This window comes from Muscardinus avellanarius, assembly GCF_963383645.1.
Source record: "Muscardinus avellanarius genome assembly, chromosome: 19".
Classification (NCBI taxonomy): Eukaryota; Metazoa; Chordata; class Mammalia; order Rodentia; family Gliridae; genus Muscardinus; species Muscardinus avellanarius.
In genome coordinates, this window is record NC_137805.1 from 32893488 (window position 1) to 32908510 (window position 15023).

The window sequence follows — 15023 nt, forward strand, 5'->3', positions numbered from 1 at the left end:
TTCTGTCTCAGCCTTCCGAGCGCTGGGATTACAAGCATGTGCCACCACGCCTGGCTAGTCTTTTTATTTTATTTATTTATTTATTTATTTATTTATTTATTTATTTATTTATTTTTGTGGTACTGGGGTTCCTGGAAGCCCTTCTACCTCCGGGCTACACTCCCAGGCCTATTTTTACATTTTTATTTGGAAACAGGGTCTCCTAAAACAGCGCGCGCGGCTGGCTTCGAACCTGCGCGATCCTCCCGTCTCCGCCTCCCAAGCGCAGGGATGACAAGCGCGCGCCACCACGCCCGGCTTAGTCTTTTTATTTTTTGAAACAGGGCCCCACTGAGTTGCGAAGGGCCTCACTAAGTAGCCGAGGCTGTCCGCGAACCGCGATCCTCCGGTCTCAGCCTCCCAAATGCTGGGATGACAGGCAGAGTCTCACTCAGTTGCGAAGGGCCTCGCTAAGTTGCTGAGGCTGGCCGCGAACCTGCGACCCTCCTGTCTTGGCCTCTCAACTACTGGGATGGCAGCCGTGCGCCACCACGCCTGGCTCCTAGGATCTTTTAAGAAGAGCGCCGTGTGGTTTGATTCGAAGGGTCAATGTTCCTGTCCGCTTTGTTCTTTGTTTTGTTTTTATTTCTTTGACTTCACTTTCATTTCTGGGGTCCTTTGCCGTGCCTGCCCTTCTCCCCCCTAAACATTTCTAGAGTTGAACTTGTCCACCTTTTCATTTATGGATTTTGGATTTCTAAGTCATGGTTAGAAAAGACTTTTCCACTCCAAGGTCATAAAAGTTTTGCTTGTTCTTGTTCTAGTATTTTTATGGTTTTCCTTTTGACATTTAAGCTGTTGATCCATTTGAATGTGTGTGCGTGTGTGCGTGTGTAAGCATGTGTGCGTGTCTGTGTGTGTGCGCATGTGTGTGCGTGTGTGCATGTGTGCATGTGTGTGCGCACGTGTGCATGTGTGTGTGCACGTGTGTGGTGCTGGGGATTGAACCCAACGACATTCTACCTCTTAGCTATTCCCCCAGACCTATTTTTTTGTTTTGAAACACAGGGGCATTCTACCTCCGAGCTACACCCCCAGCCCTATTTTTTATTCTTCATTCTGAAATAAATTAAGTTGCAAAGGGCCTCGCTCAGTAGCTAAGGCTGTCCACGAACCTCGATCCTCGGGTCTCAGCCTCCCGAATGCTGAGATTACAAGCGTGCGCCACCGCGCCCAGCTTGGGTTCTTTTATCTGGTGTACAGTAATAGAGAAAACATTTTCCTCCCACAAAGCTAAGCCGTCGTTCCAGTACTGGTCGTCACATGGGCCATGTTTCCCCAGGGCCTTGGTTACCCTCTCCGCCGGGTGCTAGGTGCCCTCCCGTGTGACGTCCCTTTCTGGACTTGGGTTTTCTACCGTCAGTCAGTCCACGCATCCTGCAGTCACCCCGCATGTGACCGCAGCTCTAGGATTCGGTTCTGCCAAGAGGCCCGATCATTCTTGTTCTGCGTATTTTTTCCAGTCCAATCTAGTTCACAGAAAAGGAAACAACCAGTCAAGGATCTAAAAGGAAGCTCCACCTCGCTTGGCAAGATGGGGCTTGCAAGTCAGAGCCAGGCTGAGGAATAATTTTTTTTTCTTTTCGTGGTACTGGGGATGGAACCCAGGGACATTCTTCCTCTGAGCTATACCCCAGCCCTATTTTTTATTCTTTATTTTGAAACAGGGTCTCACTGAGTTGCGGAGGGCCTCACTAAGTAGCTGAAGCTGGCCGTGAACCCGCGATCCTCCTGTCTCAGCCTCCCGAATGCTGGGATTACAGCGTGCCCACCATGCCTGGCTTGAGAAATAATTTTTCATGTACCAGGTGGGCAACGGCTCCAGTAGTGGACACTGGGTTGCTGGCGGGTCCCCAGGGAAGCAGGCACTGGGAGTTTGAAGTGGTCTAATCCCTGGGGAGGGTCATGTGGAGCTATCTACCAAGTTTAAGCATGGATTTGTTTCTCGGCCCATAATAAAATAAACACACAAATAACATACTTAGCAAGGCACTTTGCAACTTAGTGAGACCCTGTTTCAAACAGATAAAAAAGACTAAAAAATAAGGTCGGGGATGTAGCTTGGAGGTATATGCCCCTGGGTGCCATCCCCAGTATCTAAAAAAAATTAAAAAAAATTATCAGATCTTATTTTTGGGGGGTTGGAGATCAAACCCAGAGGCATTCTACCTCTGAGCTACACCCCCCCAGTCCTATGTTATTTTTTATTTTGAAATGCTTTCACTTTCTGAGGGTCTCACTAAGTTGCTGAGGCTGGCCTCGAACCTTCGATTCTCCTGTCTTAGCCTCCCAAATGCTGGGATCACAGGCATGCGCCACCAAGCCTGGACCAGGTTTTTAATGACTAGAAAGGAAGGCGACTCCGCCTAGCGTCTAGACGGACCGACGGCAGGAGGTGCGCGTCCTTGGGCCCGACTCGTCCCCCTCAGCCTGCCCTGTGCTCCCGTCTTCCTCGGCACAACCGAGGCCACCAACATCTTTCCTCGTAAAATGCTCAGATCTGTTCGAGAGTTTGGTTCTCCTCTGGAGCAGCTTGGAAAAGTACGTTAATAGGAAGCACATGGGCATGGTGTGTGAGCGTTTTTGGTGTTTGTGCTTGAAAGAAATATTTCACGAGGAGAGCGCCAGGCTCTCCGAGTGTCTGGGCGGTGTCCAGAGCAGTCTGTGGCTATCAACATCAGGCTGAGGCCGGCTGTGGGGACAGGGCCAGCTGCTGCCGGCCCTCTGGCCTCGGGGCCATGGGGACCAAGAGAAGGCAACCTGAGCCGGGCGTGGCGGCCCAAGCGCCTGTCGTCCCGGGACTAGGGAGGCTGAGACAGGAGGATCGCAGGTTCGCGGCCAGCCTCGGCGTCTTAGCGAGGCTCTCAGCAGCTTGGTGAGACCCTGCTTCTAAATAAAATATAAAATAGGCCTGGCAGTGTAGCCCTGAGGTAGAGGGCCTCTGAGTTCCATTCCTAGTACCACAAAATAAATAAATAATAAAAAATAAAATAGCGCTGGGGGGTGTGTGTGAAGCTTGAAGGTAGAATGCCCCAGGGTTCAATCTCTAGTTCCAAAGAGAAAGAGAGAGAGAGAGAGGAACAGACAGACAGACAGACAGAAAGAGACACAGAGAGACAGAGAGAACGAGAAAGAGGGAGAAAGAGAAAGAGAGAGAGAGAGGGAGAGAGAGAGAGAGAGAGAGAGAGTGTGTGTGTGTGTGTGTGTGTGTGTGTGTGTGTGTGTGTGTGTGTGTCCTGTGCCATTTCCATGCCATGGGGTGGGAGCGGGGCTGGAGATGGGTTTTGGTTCATGACGGGCTGCTGAGGGCGGGTTCTAGGCTCCCACAAGAATCTCCTTCTGGATGGATCTGTGAGCCGTGGTGGGAGGGCGTGGCCGCTCCCTGCCCGGGCCCTGCAACTTTGGGCAAGTTACTCTCCCGCCTTGTGACTCAGTTTCCCTACGTGTAAGAGGGAAACAACAGAGCCTTCGTCGAGGCTCCTGGCGGGCCAAGAAGATGGCGTATGCAGACTCTGGATGGTGCTTACAACCCGGGCCCTGGGGCCCTGGACAGGGGAGTCTGGACCGCAGCCCTGAGCTCGCACTGGCTCTGTGCCCCTGGGCAAGTCACTTGCCCTCTCTGGGCCCCAGTGTGTCGTCTGTGAAGCGGGTTGATGGTGCCCAGCTCTCATGGCTACTGGGAGGACCAGAGAAGAAAGCCTTGCTCTGCGTCCCCTGCCCTGGGGCCTGGGCTTCCTTTCCAAGCTCGCCCCCCTGTCCACAGCACTCCAGAGTCGCGCGTCCCTCTGTGGCCCTTCACCACCCGGAGCCTGCTCCTGCCTCAGGGCCTTGGCTCTTGCTGTCCCCTCCTCACCTGGACGCTGGTGTCCAGCTCCTCAGGCCCCTCTCCACCGGCTGAAGCTGGTCCCCAATCCTTCTGTCGACGGGTCATCACTACGTCCCAACACCCTAATTTTTCCTTCCCAGGTTTAATCAAAGCCCTTGCAATGACATATCTGTTATTGACTCTCGTGCCTCTGTCTCCCTGATGGATTGTCTTTGTTGACTCCTGTGGTCTGGTGTCTACAGGGGTGCCAGGTATACAGCTGGCGCTCAGTGCTACGCGGGTGGACGAACGGGGCAACGGTCCGCCTCAGCCGGTCACCGCGCACAGATGCGCTGGGAAGGGAGTGAAATGGGGAGGGCGCATTCGCCGTGCGATCTCCCGGCCTGAGAGGCCGCGAGGCAGTGAGTCCAGATTCTATTTGAAGAGCTGGAAGGAAACTGGCTCCAGATGGCCCCAAATACGACCCCAGTGTCCTCACAAAGCGCCGCCACAGGGACTGCTGCGATGATTTACTCCTTGTTTAGAGACGGTCCCAGCAGTTTCACCCTCCAGCGGGACTCAGAAAGGCCCTGGCCGGGGGCAGAAGGAACAGCAGACGCAGGAGAGGTGGGGCATGTTACCATCAAGGACGTGGTCTTGGGGTGAGGCTGGGATTCCACTGCACCCCCAAGAGGCTCAACGAAGTCCGTTTCCCCTTGTATGGGCTGCAGAACTAAACTCCTGGCCCAGACGCTGGGCGAATGGCTTTTCCCTCTACACCCTCAGTTTCCTGTTCTGCAAAATGGGAAGAGCCAGGCGTGGTGGCGCGTGCCTGTAATCCCAGGACTTGGGAGGCTGAGACAGCTGAGATGGGGGACTGCAGGTGCGAAGCCGGCCTCAGCCACTGAGTGAGCCCCTCAGCAACTTAGTGGGACCCAGTTTCAAAATATAAAAGATAAGATGAGAAAATGGCTGGGGGTGCAGCTCAGAGGTAGAATGCCCCCGGGGTGCAATCCCCAGGAAAATAAATAATAAATAAATAATAAAAATAGAAAGAACACCAGTCCTCGTGCTCAGAGCATCAGGACCGTTGTATAAGACGATCCTCGCAACACCGTCTTTGGGACAAGTGAGCAGATGGTGTCACTCGTGAGGCTCTGGCACAGATCTGTGCCCGAGGCCATTCCAAGGGCGGGGGGGGGGGCCACAAATGCTCTTTACTGCCTTTCTCTACACACATCTCTAAGATCATTTGGTGCAATTAACAAAAAATTAAAATATAAAAAGGAAGAGATAGCCAGGTGTGGTAGCAGTTGTGATTCCAGTCTCTTGGGAGGCTGAGGCAGGAGGATCTCAGGTTTGAGGCTAGCCTCGGCAACTTGAGAGACCTTCGACAACTCAGAGAGACCCCCCCACACAGAGCGCGTAATATAGACACTAAGCCTTAGAGGATGAAAAAGAAATTGAACAGGGAAAAAAGAGAGAAGGAGAGAAAACTTAAAAGAGTCTTCAGATACATAATAACCAAGTCACAACAGAGGAATCTCAATTGGATATGATTTAAACAAAGTTAAAAAGCACGTGGTGGCGGCGCACACCTGCCATCCCAGCCCTCGGGAGGCGGAGACAGGAGGGTCGCAGGTTCGAGGGCAGCCTCGGCAGCTTAGCAAGACCTCGCTTCAAAAACGCAAAGCGACATAGGGCTGGGAGCGTAGCTCAGGGGTGGGATGCCCCTGGGCTCAACCCCTAGGACCCGTCTCCCCTAAAAGAAGCGACAATGTTTCCCAGGATTTTTTTTTTTCAAGAAAAGTCCTTGATACTCTTTTGTGCTTGTATTTTACTTTTCAAAACCTTATGGCCATTCTTATCCACTTGTATGGGGGTGAACACCAGGATGGGACCCCCATCACCGCTGCCCAGGGGCTCCGAGCAGGGTCAGCAGAGGTGGGGAGTCAGGCACGGGCCGAAGGGACACGTGGGCCGGGGCTTCCCTCCCCACTCGCCCCACGGGCTGCCTGGAGGAGAGCTCTGGTACTCCCAGCACTCCGAGTGCCTCTCGGGCTCTCCTGGACTTCTTGTCCCATCGCAATTAAAATACAAGCCAACTTCTTCCCAGCGCCCTCGGGGCCCAGCAGGACTCAGCCCTGTGTTTTCCCTAGGACTCCCTCCGCGGCCCTCGCCAGCCCGGCTCTGTGCCTCCAACACAGCGCCACGTTCCCCTCTGAGCGTCCCCCCGGGCTGTTCCCGCTGCCTGCAATGCTCTTCCCGTCTGGCTCCGCCTCGCCTTTGGGTCTCTGACCAATGCCAGTTCTCCAAAGAGCCTCCTCCGATGACCCCATCTACGGCTGCAGAGCGCACCGTGGTCCATCCAAACACCCTACTTACCACTGCGTCACGCCCACCGCCTCCCAGAGCCATCTGGTCTACCTGCCCACTTGCTTCTCGCCGGTCTCTCTCTGCCCTGCCGCGCGGGCAGATCTCACGTCTGCTGTCCCCACCACTGGCACTCCGCCGCTCAGGGCAGGCGCTCAGGAAATTTGCAGCGTGAGTGAGCGAGCTGGCCCCCAAGACAGGAGCCCTGGGCCCCGCGGGAGGCGCCACACTGACCGTGCATCTGGTAGGTGTACGGGCTCTGTCCAGCGGGCGCGGTGCTGAAGCTGGAGCCGTAGCTGAGGAATCCGCTCTGGCCGGGGGAGTGGTTCAAGCTGTCTTCCGTCTTGATGCCTTGGGAGGAGGGGAGAGAAGGACCAGGGACACAGGGTTAGGGTGCTGCCTTGCCACCCACAGGGGAGCCCCTGAGTCAAGACAGCACACGATTCTACCAACTTCCAACGAGGACTTGTTGGAGAGGTAAAGGTGAGCCTTCAGACGCACTTCACCCGGCCTGTGTTTTTGTTTTGTGTTGTTTTTGGTGGTACTTGGGAATGAACCCATGGGTGTTCAGCCACTGAGCCCTTTAAAAAAATTGAAATAGGGTCTCACTAAGTTACTGTGTGTTGGTCTCAAATCTGTGATCCTCCTGTCTCAGCCTCCCAAGGATGGGATTAAGGTGTACGCCTCCAAGCCCTGTTTGGCCTGCATATCTCCAAGGACGGTCTGAATCGGTTGCTTTTCTTTACAGATTATGGGATTTCACCAAAATATATGGCCCCGTGTCTTTGGACTATAGGATGGTCCAGCTACACCATGTCTGTGCTCCCGCGTGACAACAGCTGCCCTTAAAGGCTTCTGCGTTTGTGTGTAAGAGGCTCGGGGATGTGACTTTGAGCCTGGTGTTAATATGCTGTGATTTCCCCCCATTTCAGTTGTACTTTAAAAAAATTAAATTAATAATTTTATATTCTGGAATACTAAGAAAAGCGGTGAAGGGAAAGGCCTGGCATGAAGGCCTCACATTTTATACAAGCAGTCCTCGCCGTGAGCCCTGCCTGGATCTGTGGGTACACGAGTTTGCAGCCCCCTGACCCACTGAGTAATACCGCGTGTGGCTTAAACATCCACTACGATCTTGGGTGAGGGTGTTAAATGAATCGTCCTAAACCGGGCGTGGTGGCGCAGGCTTGTAATCCCCGCGCTTGGGAGGCTGAGACAGGAGGATCGCATGGTTCGAAGCCAGCCTCAGCTACTTAGTGAGGCTCTCGGCAACTAAGTGAGACCCTGTTTCCAAATAAAATATAAAGCCGGGCATGGTGGCGGACGCTTGTCATCCCCGCGCTTGGGAGGCTGAGTCAGGAGGATCGCGCAGGTTCGAAGCCAGCCTCAGCTACTTAGTGAGGCTCTCAGCAACTTAGTGAGACCCTGTTTCCAAATAAAATATAAAATAGGTCTGGGAGTATAGCCCGGAGGTAGAAAGCCTCTGGGTTCCACCCCCAGTACCACCAAAATAAATAAATAAATAAATAAATAAATAAATCATCCCTTCTTTGCAAAGGTGGTGTCACTTAACGATAAGATGTACTCTGCTCTTCCCCTGGGGAGACCTGCTTATTCCCAGACTTTATCTATGGTTAGAAATCTGCCTTCTGCTCCAGCCAAACTCTGGCATGCCGTGCCAGGCACCTGCTCCGTTTCCACGCGCAACTGGCTGAAGAACTGGGTTGAGGGAGGCAGGCGGACCCATCGCCAGAACCCATTTCTTTTATTTTTATTAACAATGCAATGAATGTACTGTAAAAATTCAAACTGTACAGAAAGTATAGAGAAAAATGCCTCTCCCCATCCCTGGCCCTAAAACAGCTCTCCTTCCCACGGGAACCCCGGCAACACCTTCCCGTTGGGCTTTCTGTGCGTACACGGGCTCGCGTGTGCTGCGTGTATTTGTAGACAGTATACGCATCCCTCACTTTCAAAAACCAGAACAACCCCATACTGCTCCACAGTCTCCTTCCTCTTATTATGTCTGGGGATGGGACTCATATGCGATGATGATCATTTCCCAGCAGATCATGAAGTTCTTCCTTCTTCTGTACTTAAAACTGTGCCATTTCACGTATATAAATATATAAGCAGAGCCGGGCGTGGGGGCGCACGCTTGTCATCCCAGCATTTGGGAGGCTGAGACAGGAGGATGTAGTTCGCGGCCAGCCTCGCCACTTAGTGAGGCCCTCTGCAACTAAGGAGACCCTGTTTCAAACTAAAGAATAAAAAGTAGGGCTGGGGGTGTCGCTCGGAGGTAGAATGCCCCTGGGTTCCATCCCCAGTAACACACACACACACACACACACACACACACACACACACACACACAGAATATATATATGACATATAATTACTTCAGAACATATATATTATACATTTTTCTGCAGAAATTATACATCATATAGAACTACATATTATATTCTTTGTTATATATTTCTGTATATAGGCTATATATTAGATATAATATAGAAATACTATTTCTATTATATTCATACTTATAATTTTTGGGGGGTACTGGTGATTGAATCCAGAGGCATTCTACCTCCAAGCTACATCTCCAGTCCTTTTATTTTTCATTTGGAAACAGGGTCTCACTAAGTTGCAGCGGCTGGCCTTGAACCCGCGACCCTTCCGTCTCTTTCACTAAAGTACCAGTATGTGATGGATTGGAAATTTTAAGGCAAAAGTCAAAAACTGGTCTTTGATAGCAGATGAGAAGCATAAACAGGAATCAGTCAGGGTTATGTCAAGACATCAAGTTTCGGGATGACTGTAACGTGGCCACGGGCGATGGGAATGCCTTACTATTATCCAGGAAAATGGAAGCTCCTGGAAGCTCCACCCTGAGGTCTCCACACTTGAGAAATGTATAGAGATGTTGACCGTGGCCCTCTGTGCAAAGGGGAACAAACACAACTCCCGAATCCTAAAGGACAGTCTAAAGGAGACTGGAGAAATAAATTTATGGTAGTGGGGGGGGGTGTGAGCGGTAGCTGCACGCGGGAGTAGGGACAACGTTGCTGGAATGATATGATGTTGGGTGGGGAAAAGAAAGTCACAAAAGGGCACATGCTGGCCAGAGGTGCTGGGGGACACCTGTAACCCTAGCACTTGGGAGGCCGAGACAGGAGGATCGCAGGTTCGAGGCCAGACTCAGCAACTTAGCAAGACTGTCAGCAAGCCAACGAGACCTCGCTTCAAAACAAGACAAACAAAACAAAAGAATGCATATTTAAAGCATAAAGTTTATTTATTTATTTTTTGCAGTGCTGGGGATGGAACCCAGGGGCATTCTACCTGAGTTACACCCTCAGCCCTATTTTTATTTTTATTGTTTATTTTGAAACAGGGTCTCACTGAGTTGCAGAGGGCCTCACTAAGTAGCTGAGGCTGGCCGAGAACCGCGATCCTCCCGTCTCAGCCTCCCGAATGCTGGGATTACAGGCGTGCGCCACCGTAGCCGGATCTAAAGCATAAAGTTTAAAACTTAACTTAAAACACTCTCCATCAGGGGTCAGTCTGTAGGCCCTGGGCTACTGTAACCAGCCAGCTGCTTTTGGAAGGGAACAGTTATTTATTTATTTATTTATTTATTTATTTATTTATTTATTTATTTATTGTGATGCTGGAGATTGAACCCAGGGACATACTCCATACTACCGCTGATCTACATTCCAACCTTTTTTTTTTTTTTAAATATTTATTTGAAAACAGAGTCTCTCTGCGTTGAGAATTCCACGAAGCTGCTGAGGCTGGACGCGAACTTGTGACCCCCCTGTCTCAGCCTCCCAAGTAGTGGGATCGTCACAAGGGTGCGGCCACCACGCCTGGCGACGAGGGGCGACTGAAACAGACACCCACTCATTCACAGGGGGCCTGTGGCCGTCCTCCCACGGCGACAGCCCGGCCGAGTCCTGGCAGTGGGGATCGCGTGGCCGGTCCGCAGAGACAAAACCTGTTTACTAACCCATTCTTTACAGGAAAAGTTGGCTGGTCCCCGTTCCCCATAAAGATATCCGGTTGACTCAGAAACCTCAAATCCAGGCTGCAGGCATCTTTAGGATGGAGGAAGGCCACCTCCCTTCAGTATTTTCAGTTGAATGGTTTGCTCATGGCTGCTTGGAAGCATTACTGCTTAAGCCTTTCCAGAGGTCTCCAATATTGCATAATAAATTGAGAGAGAGAGAAAAAACCCCAACAACAACCAGCGACTCAGTGCGCCTGACACCCTGCCCTCTGCTTTGCTCAACCGTGTGCTTTCCTTGTGGCTGTTTAAACAATGCCAGGGAGGGCTATTTGCCAAGAAGCAACGAAAACATATTCCTGACAAGATCCAGCAGGGTTTGTCCAGGCGGTGAGTAAACACCGCCTGCTCTGGCACAAAGGGAAGCGGCGTTTCGGTCCGCCTGGGTGACACGGCCACTCTGGGCCTGGGGGCTCCCGAGAGCAAAGCCCTTCCTAGAGATCAGGGTCCTCGGGCCCACTCTGGCCCCCGACCTGTGTGTGTAAATAAAGCTTTATTAGAACACAGGCACGCCCACCAGTGTACACACTGCCTGGCTGCCTTCCTGCTATGGTGGCAGAGCAGAGCCACTGTGGGAGAGACCACAGGTCTCACAAGGTGGAAACTTTTTATCATTATCTGGCTCCCTCTAGACAAAAAGTTACTTACTCTCTGACAGATGATCCTATTTTGTTTTATTTATTTACTTTTGGTACTGGGGGATAGAGCCCAAGGGCATTCTACCTCTGAGCTAGACCCTCAGCTCTATTATATATATATATTTTTTTGAAGCAGGGTCTCCCGCAGTTGCTGAGGGCCTCGCTAAATTGCTGAAGCTGGCCTCTAACCTGAGATCTTCCTGTCTCAGCCTCCCAAGTACTGGGATTGGAGGTGTGTGCCACGGAGCCCAGCTAGGTGACTGTTTAGTCCTCACCACAAACACGGGAAGGCCAGGCTGAACAGCACCTCCATGGCGCAGACAAGGAAACTGAGGCTCAGGGAGGTGTGATCACTGGCCCAGGTGTTAGGTCCAGCTGGGCAGGGGTGGACGTGAAGGGCAGGGGTGGAATTCCAGGCCCTGTGATCTTATAACCTACCCCGTATAGTCTGGGATCAGACTTTGAAATTCACCGAGACAGCCAAATAACTTTGAACCCAATTCATTTCCCTCCCGCGGCGTGTTTTGTCTGGGCCGAGGGCTCCTTTTCTCTTTTATGTGAAAAAGAATACGGGTACGTTTTTCTTGGCTGTCAGCCAGACGGGGTAATTCACTGTGATCGGATCCCATGTCTTCAAGCGCAGGAGAGGCAGAAAGTCAAAAAAGATGCCCGCACCTGTTGGCCCAGGTCTGTCACAGGTAATCCCCCCGGATTACAGAACTCACAGACGTCACATCATGGCCGAGGGCTCAGACTCCGGAGCCAGGCTGCCTGGGTCTAATTCCGCCTCTGCCACCATCCAGCTGGGCGACCTTGGGCAAGTTATGTACCCTCTCTGAGCCTGTTTCTTTGTTCCTCCAGGGAGGATCAGGATGGGACCTTCCTTGTAGGGCTGAGGCAGGGATTGAAGGAATTAGCGGATATAGTTTATTTTATATAATTTTTGTGGTACTGAGGATTGAACCCAGGGGCATTCTACCTCCTAGCTACACCCCCTAGCCCTATTTTTGCATTCCTTGTGTGTGTGTGTGGTACTAGAGATAGATCTCAGGGGCATTCTACCTCTGAGATATACCTCCAGCCCTATTTTTATTCTTTATTTTGAAACCGGGTCTCACTGAGTTGCAGAGGGCCTCACTAAGTAGCTGAGGCTGGCCGCGAACCACGATCCTCTGGTCTCAGCCTCCCGAATGCTGGGATGACATAAAGTCAGACGAGGTGGCGCACGCCTGTGGTCTAAGTCCTTGGCAGGCAGGGACAGGAAGATCCCAGGTTCGGGGCCAGGCTCAGCAATGGAGTGAGACAGCCACCTCGTCGTTTCCAAACAATAAATAAAAAAGGGCTATAGCTCACAGGTGAAATGTCTCTGGGTTCCAGAACCCCAAATTAAAAATATATTAAAAAAAAAAAATCCTGAAACGGTGACCTACCACCCTCTGCTCATGGACTTGCCAATGGCTTCCCGCCTTGCTTGGAATAGCTCCCAGTTCTTTTGGGGGTCACACGGCTCTGCCCAGGCTCACCTCGCCTCCCCACTTGCCCCAGCCACCGGGGCTTCTTGGAGCCTCTGCCCGGAGGCGCTCCCTCCCGCGCCTGCAAAGTCACCTCCCAGGTCTCAGGGCAACCGGAACCGGAACCGGAAATGGAACCGGAAATGGAACCGGAACCGGAAACTGAACCGGAACCGGAAACGGAAACAGAAACTGAACCGGAACCGGAAACTGAACCGGCTGCTTATTTGCAAGGCCTTCCCTGGCTCTCAGAGCTGACATAGGTCTCTCTCGTTCCCCCCTTTCTTAGGAGACCCTTGCCTTCACTTATATCACGCATCAGAGTTTGAAACACAGAAAAACTACTTAAATGTGTTCATTTTCTCCTTCTAGGCCAGGGTTTGCAAACCCCGGCGTCTTCCCGGGACACGTGGACGGTGCGAGGCAGCGGCCCGGGCTGGGTGGCGGCTGTCCCGACCCACAGCCACACGCCCCCGGCACCCAAAACTCGGCGCCGTGCCCGATCACGGGTTAAAGGCGTTGGAATGATAAATTCTTGGGTAAGCCCCGGCCATTTCAAAAGTGGCAATTCATTGTAAAAATGTAAAAACTGGCGATTCGTTATAAAAATGTATATTAAAGAGGCTAAAACGACCCACAGGCTGTATTACCCATCTCTCTTCCGTTTTCACCCTCTGTTCTAGACTGTAAACGCCCTGAAGGCTTCATTGACCACCATCTGTACAGGACACGCCTGGGGAGATGTGTTGATTTTACAGCCAGAAGATGGAGGCCTGGAGCGGTGGGGCACCGACCGGTGGGTCTGCCCCCGCCAGCCCTAGGTTCCCCGCACGGCCGTGGATGTGGATGGGCGGCTGTGGAGCCCGGAGCGTCCGCAGCAGACCCGGGCCTCCTTTGCGGCCCCCTCCTCCCTCATACCCACATCGCTTGTACCAGGTGAAGCCGACCTGCCCTCCGGCTGCAAGAGTGGACCTGTGGTCAGACGTGTTTACCCAGAACACGCGGTCTTCTCTGCCTGGCGTCTGGGCTTGAGGGTCCAGGCACAGACATCCTGGGACTGTACGGGAGGTCCTGGACGGGAGGACTCTGGACCACAGTGCTGTGGGCCCACTGTGTTTCTTCTGATAGCACCGCTGTGTCCTCTCTGGAGAGGACCATGCCCCCCGCACGGGCGAGCCACACGCTTGGGCCTCTGTCTCCCTCACCCTCCACCTTGGCTTTACTAAGCCTTGCCACGGGGCCCAACATGGACCAGGAGGGCTGGCCTGAAAGTACTGGGAACGATGCACTCTCTGTCCACTGGGAGTGTTGGGCTGAGGAGATGCCCAGCTTGTAGGCACCATGTCCGCTGCTACACGGGGACATATGCCGGGCTGAAGCCAACTCAGAGGGTAGCACCTGAAGATGGAGAAATTCTCCTGTGTGCACCTGGATCCAGCCAGACCCGATGTCAGTTGTGTCCCCAGATGTACCAATCTGTGAATCATAAAGCTCCACTTCCTCCCTGAACCATCTTGAGTTAGGTTCCTGATTCTTTTTTTCTTTGGGTACTAGGGGTTGAACCCGGAGGCATTCTACCTCCAAGCTACACCCTATCCTGATTTCATTTCTTATTTGGAAACAGGGTTTCACTAGGTTGCTGAGAGCCTTGCTAAGCTTCCGAGGCTGGTTTTGAACCTGCAACCCTCCTGTCTCAGCCTCCCAAGTACTGGGATTACAAGCGTGTGCCCCCACACCCGGCTTGAAACATGTTTATGGCCTCTTTTCCCCTCTATCTGCACTCGTCTGGCCGTGTTTATCGTTGTACATTTGACTGGGGCGACGGTGAAGAATGCAGACCGTGATGCTGGGGAACCCGGGGGAAGCGAGGACTTGTCTGGAACTCACTGTAAGAAGGGATTCCGTAGGCTTGGGCTGGAGGCGGGTACGCTGGGTAGGGAGCAGCCTGCTGGATACTGGCGCCGTACTGCGCCTGGCCGTAGGCCGCCATGGCTGCGGGAGGCTGGCTGGGCGGGACACGTGGGCGCGGTCTGTGTGGAAGGAAAGAAGAAGGTTAACCCTCCTCGCCCAGCCCGGCATCCCTCCCTGAATCTTGCCATCGCCACGGCCATTTTTCCTTGGGTATCTTTCTCCAGGTCTCTGCCCTGGGAAAGCAACTTAGGGGTTACGTTTACTTGATTTTTCTCTCTTCTTGGGAATCAGAGAGGTCACTTTCCTGTCTCCCTCGCAGTAAGATTTGACGATGTGGCAGGTCAAAACCGAACGGAACACGGGCAGATATGCGTAAGCCAATATGGGGTGACCGAGAGAAACACCGCTTGCAGCCCTCCTGCTCTCTCTCCCTGTGGGTAGGAACAGCGGAGGACAAGGGTGTGAAGGTTTTCACACACACTCCAGACCCCTGAGACTGCTGGCGGAGGGAGAGCTCCAGGTTAGCGTTTCACCTGGTCCCTACAGGGCTTCATGTAACAGAACAGAACAGAGCAGGTCAGAAGAAACACACAGAAAACAGCACACAAATCCTTTACTATATGAAGCCACTGAGACCTCCGGGTTTCTGTTACAGCAGCAGACCCTGTCCTACCCTG

General features: G+C 52.5%; 1 protein-coding gene across 1 annotated transcript in view; it reads right to left on the reverse strand.

Annotated features, from left to right (window-relative positions):
- Positions 1–14461, reverse strand: part of EYA2 (EYA transcriptional coactivator and phosphatase 2) — a gene marked incomplete at its 3' end in the record, with an annotated part of 105439 nt that extends 90978 nt beyond the window's left edge. The window contains exons 1-2 of the mRNA XM_080716254.1: positions 14323–14461; positions 6446–6568 (exon numbers count right to left, since the gene is read on the reverse strand). Coding sequence (XP_080572380.1) covers positions 6446–6568; positions 14323–14425 — 226 coding nt within the window. The 5' untranslated portion in view covers positions 14426–14461. The remainder of the gene's footprint in view (positions 1–6445; positions 6569–14322) is intronic.
- Between the last annotated feature and the right edge of the window lie 562 nt (positions 14462–15023).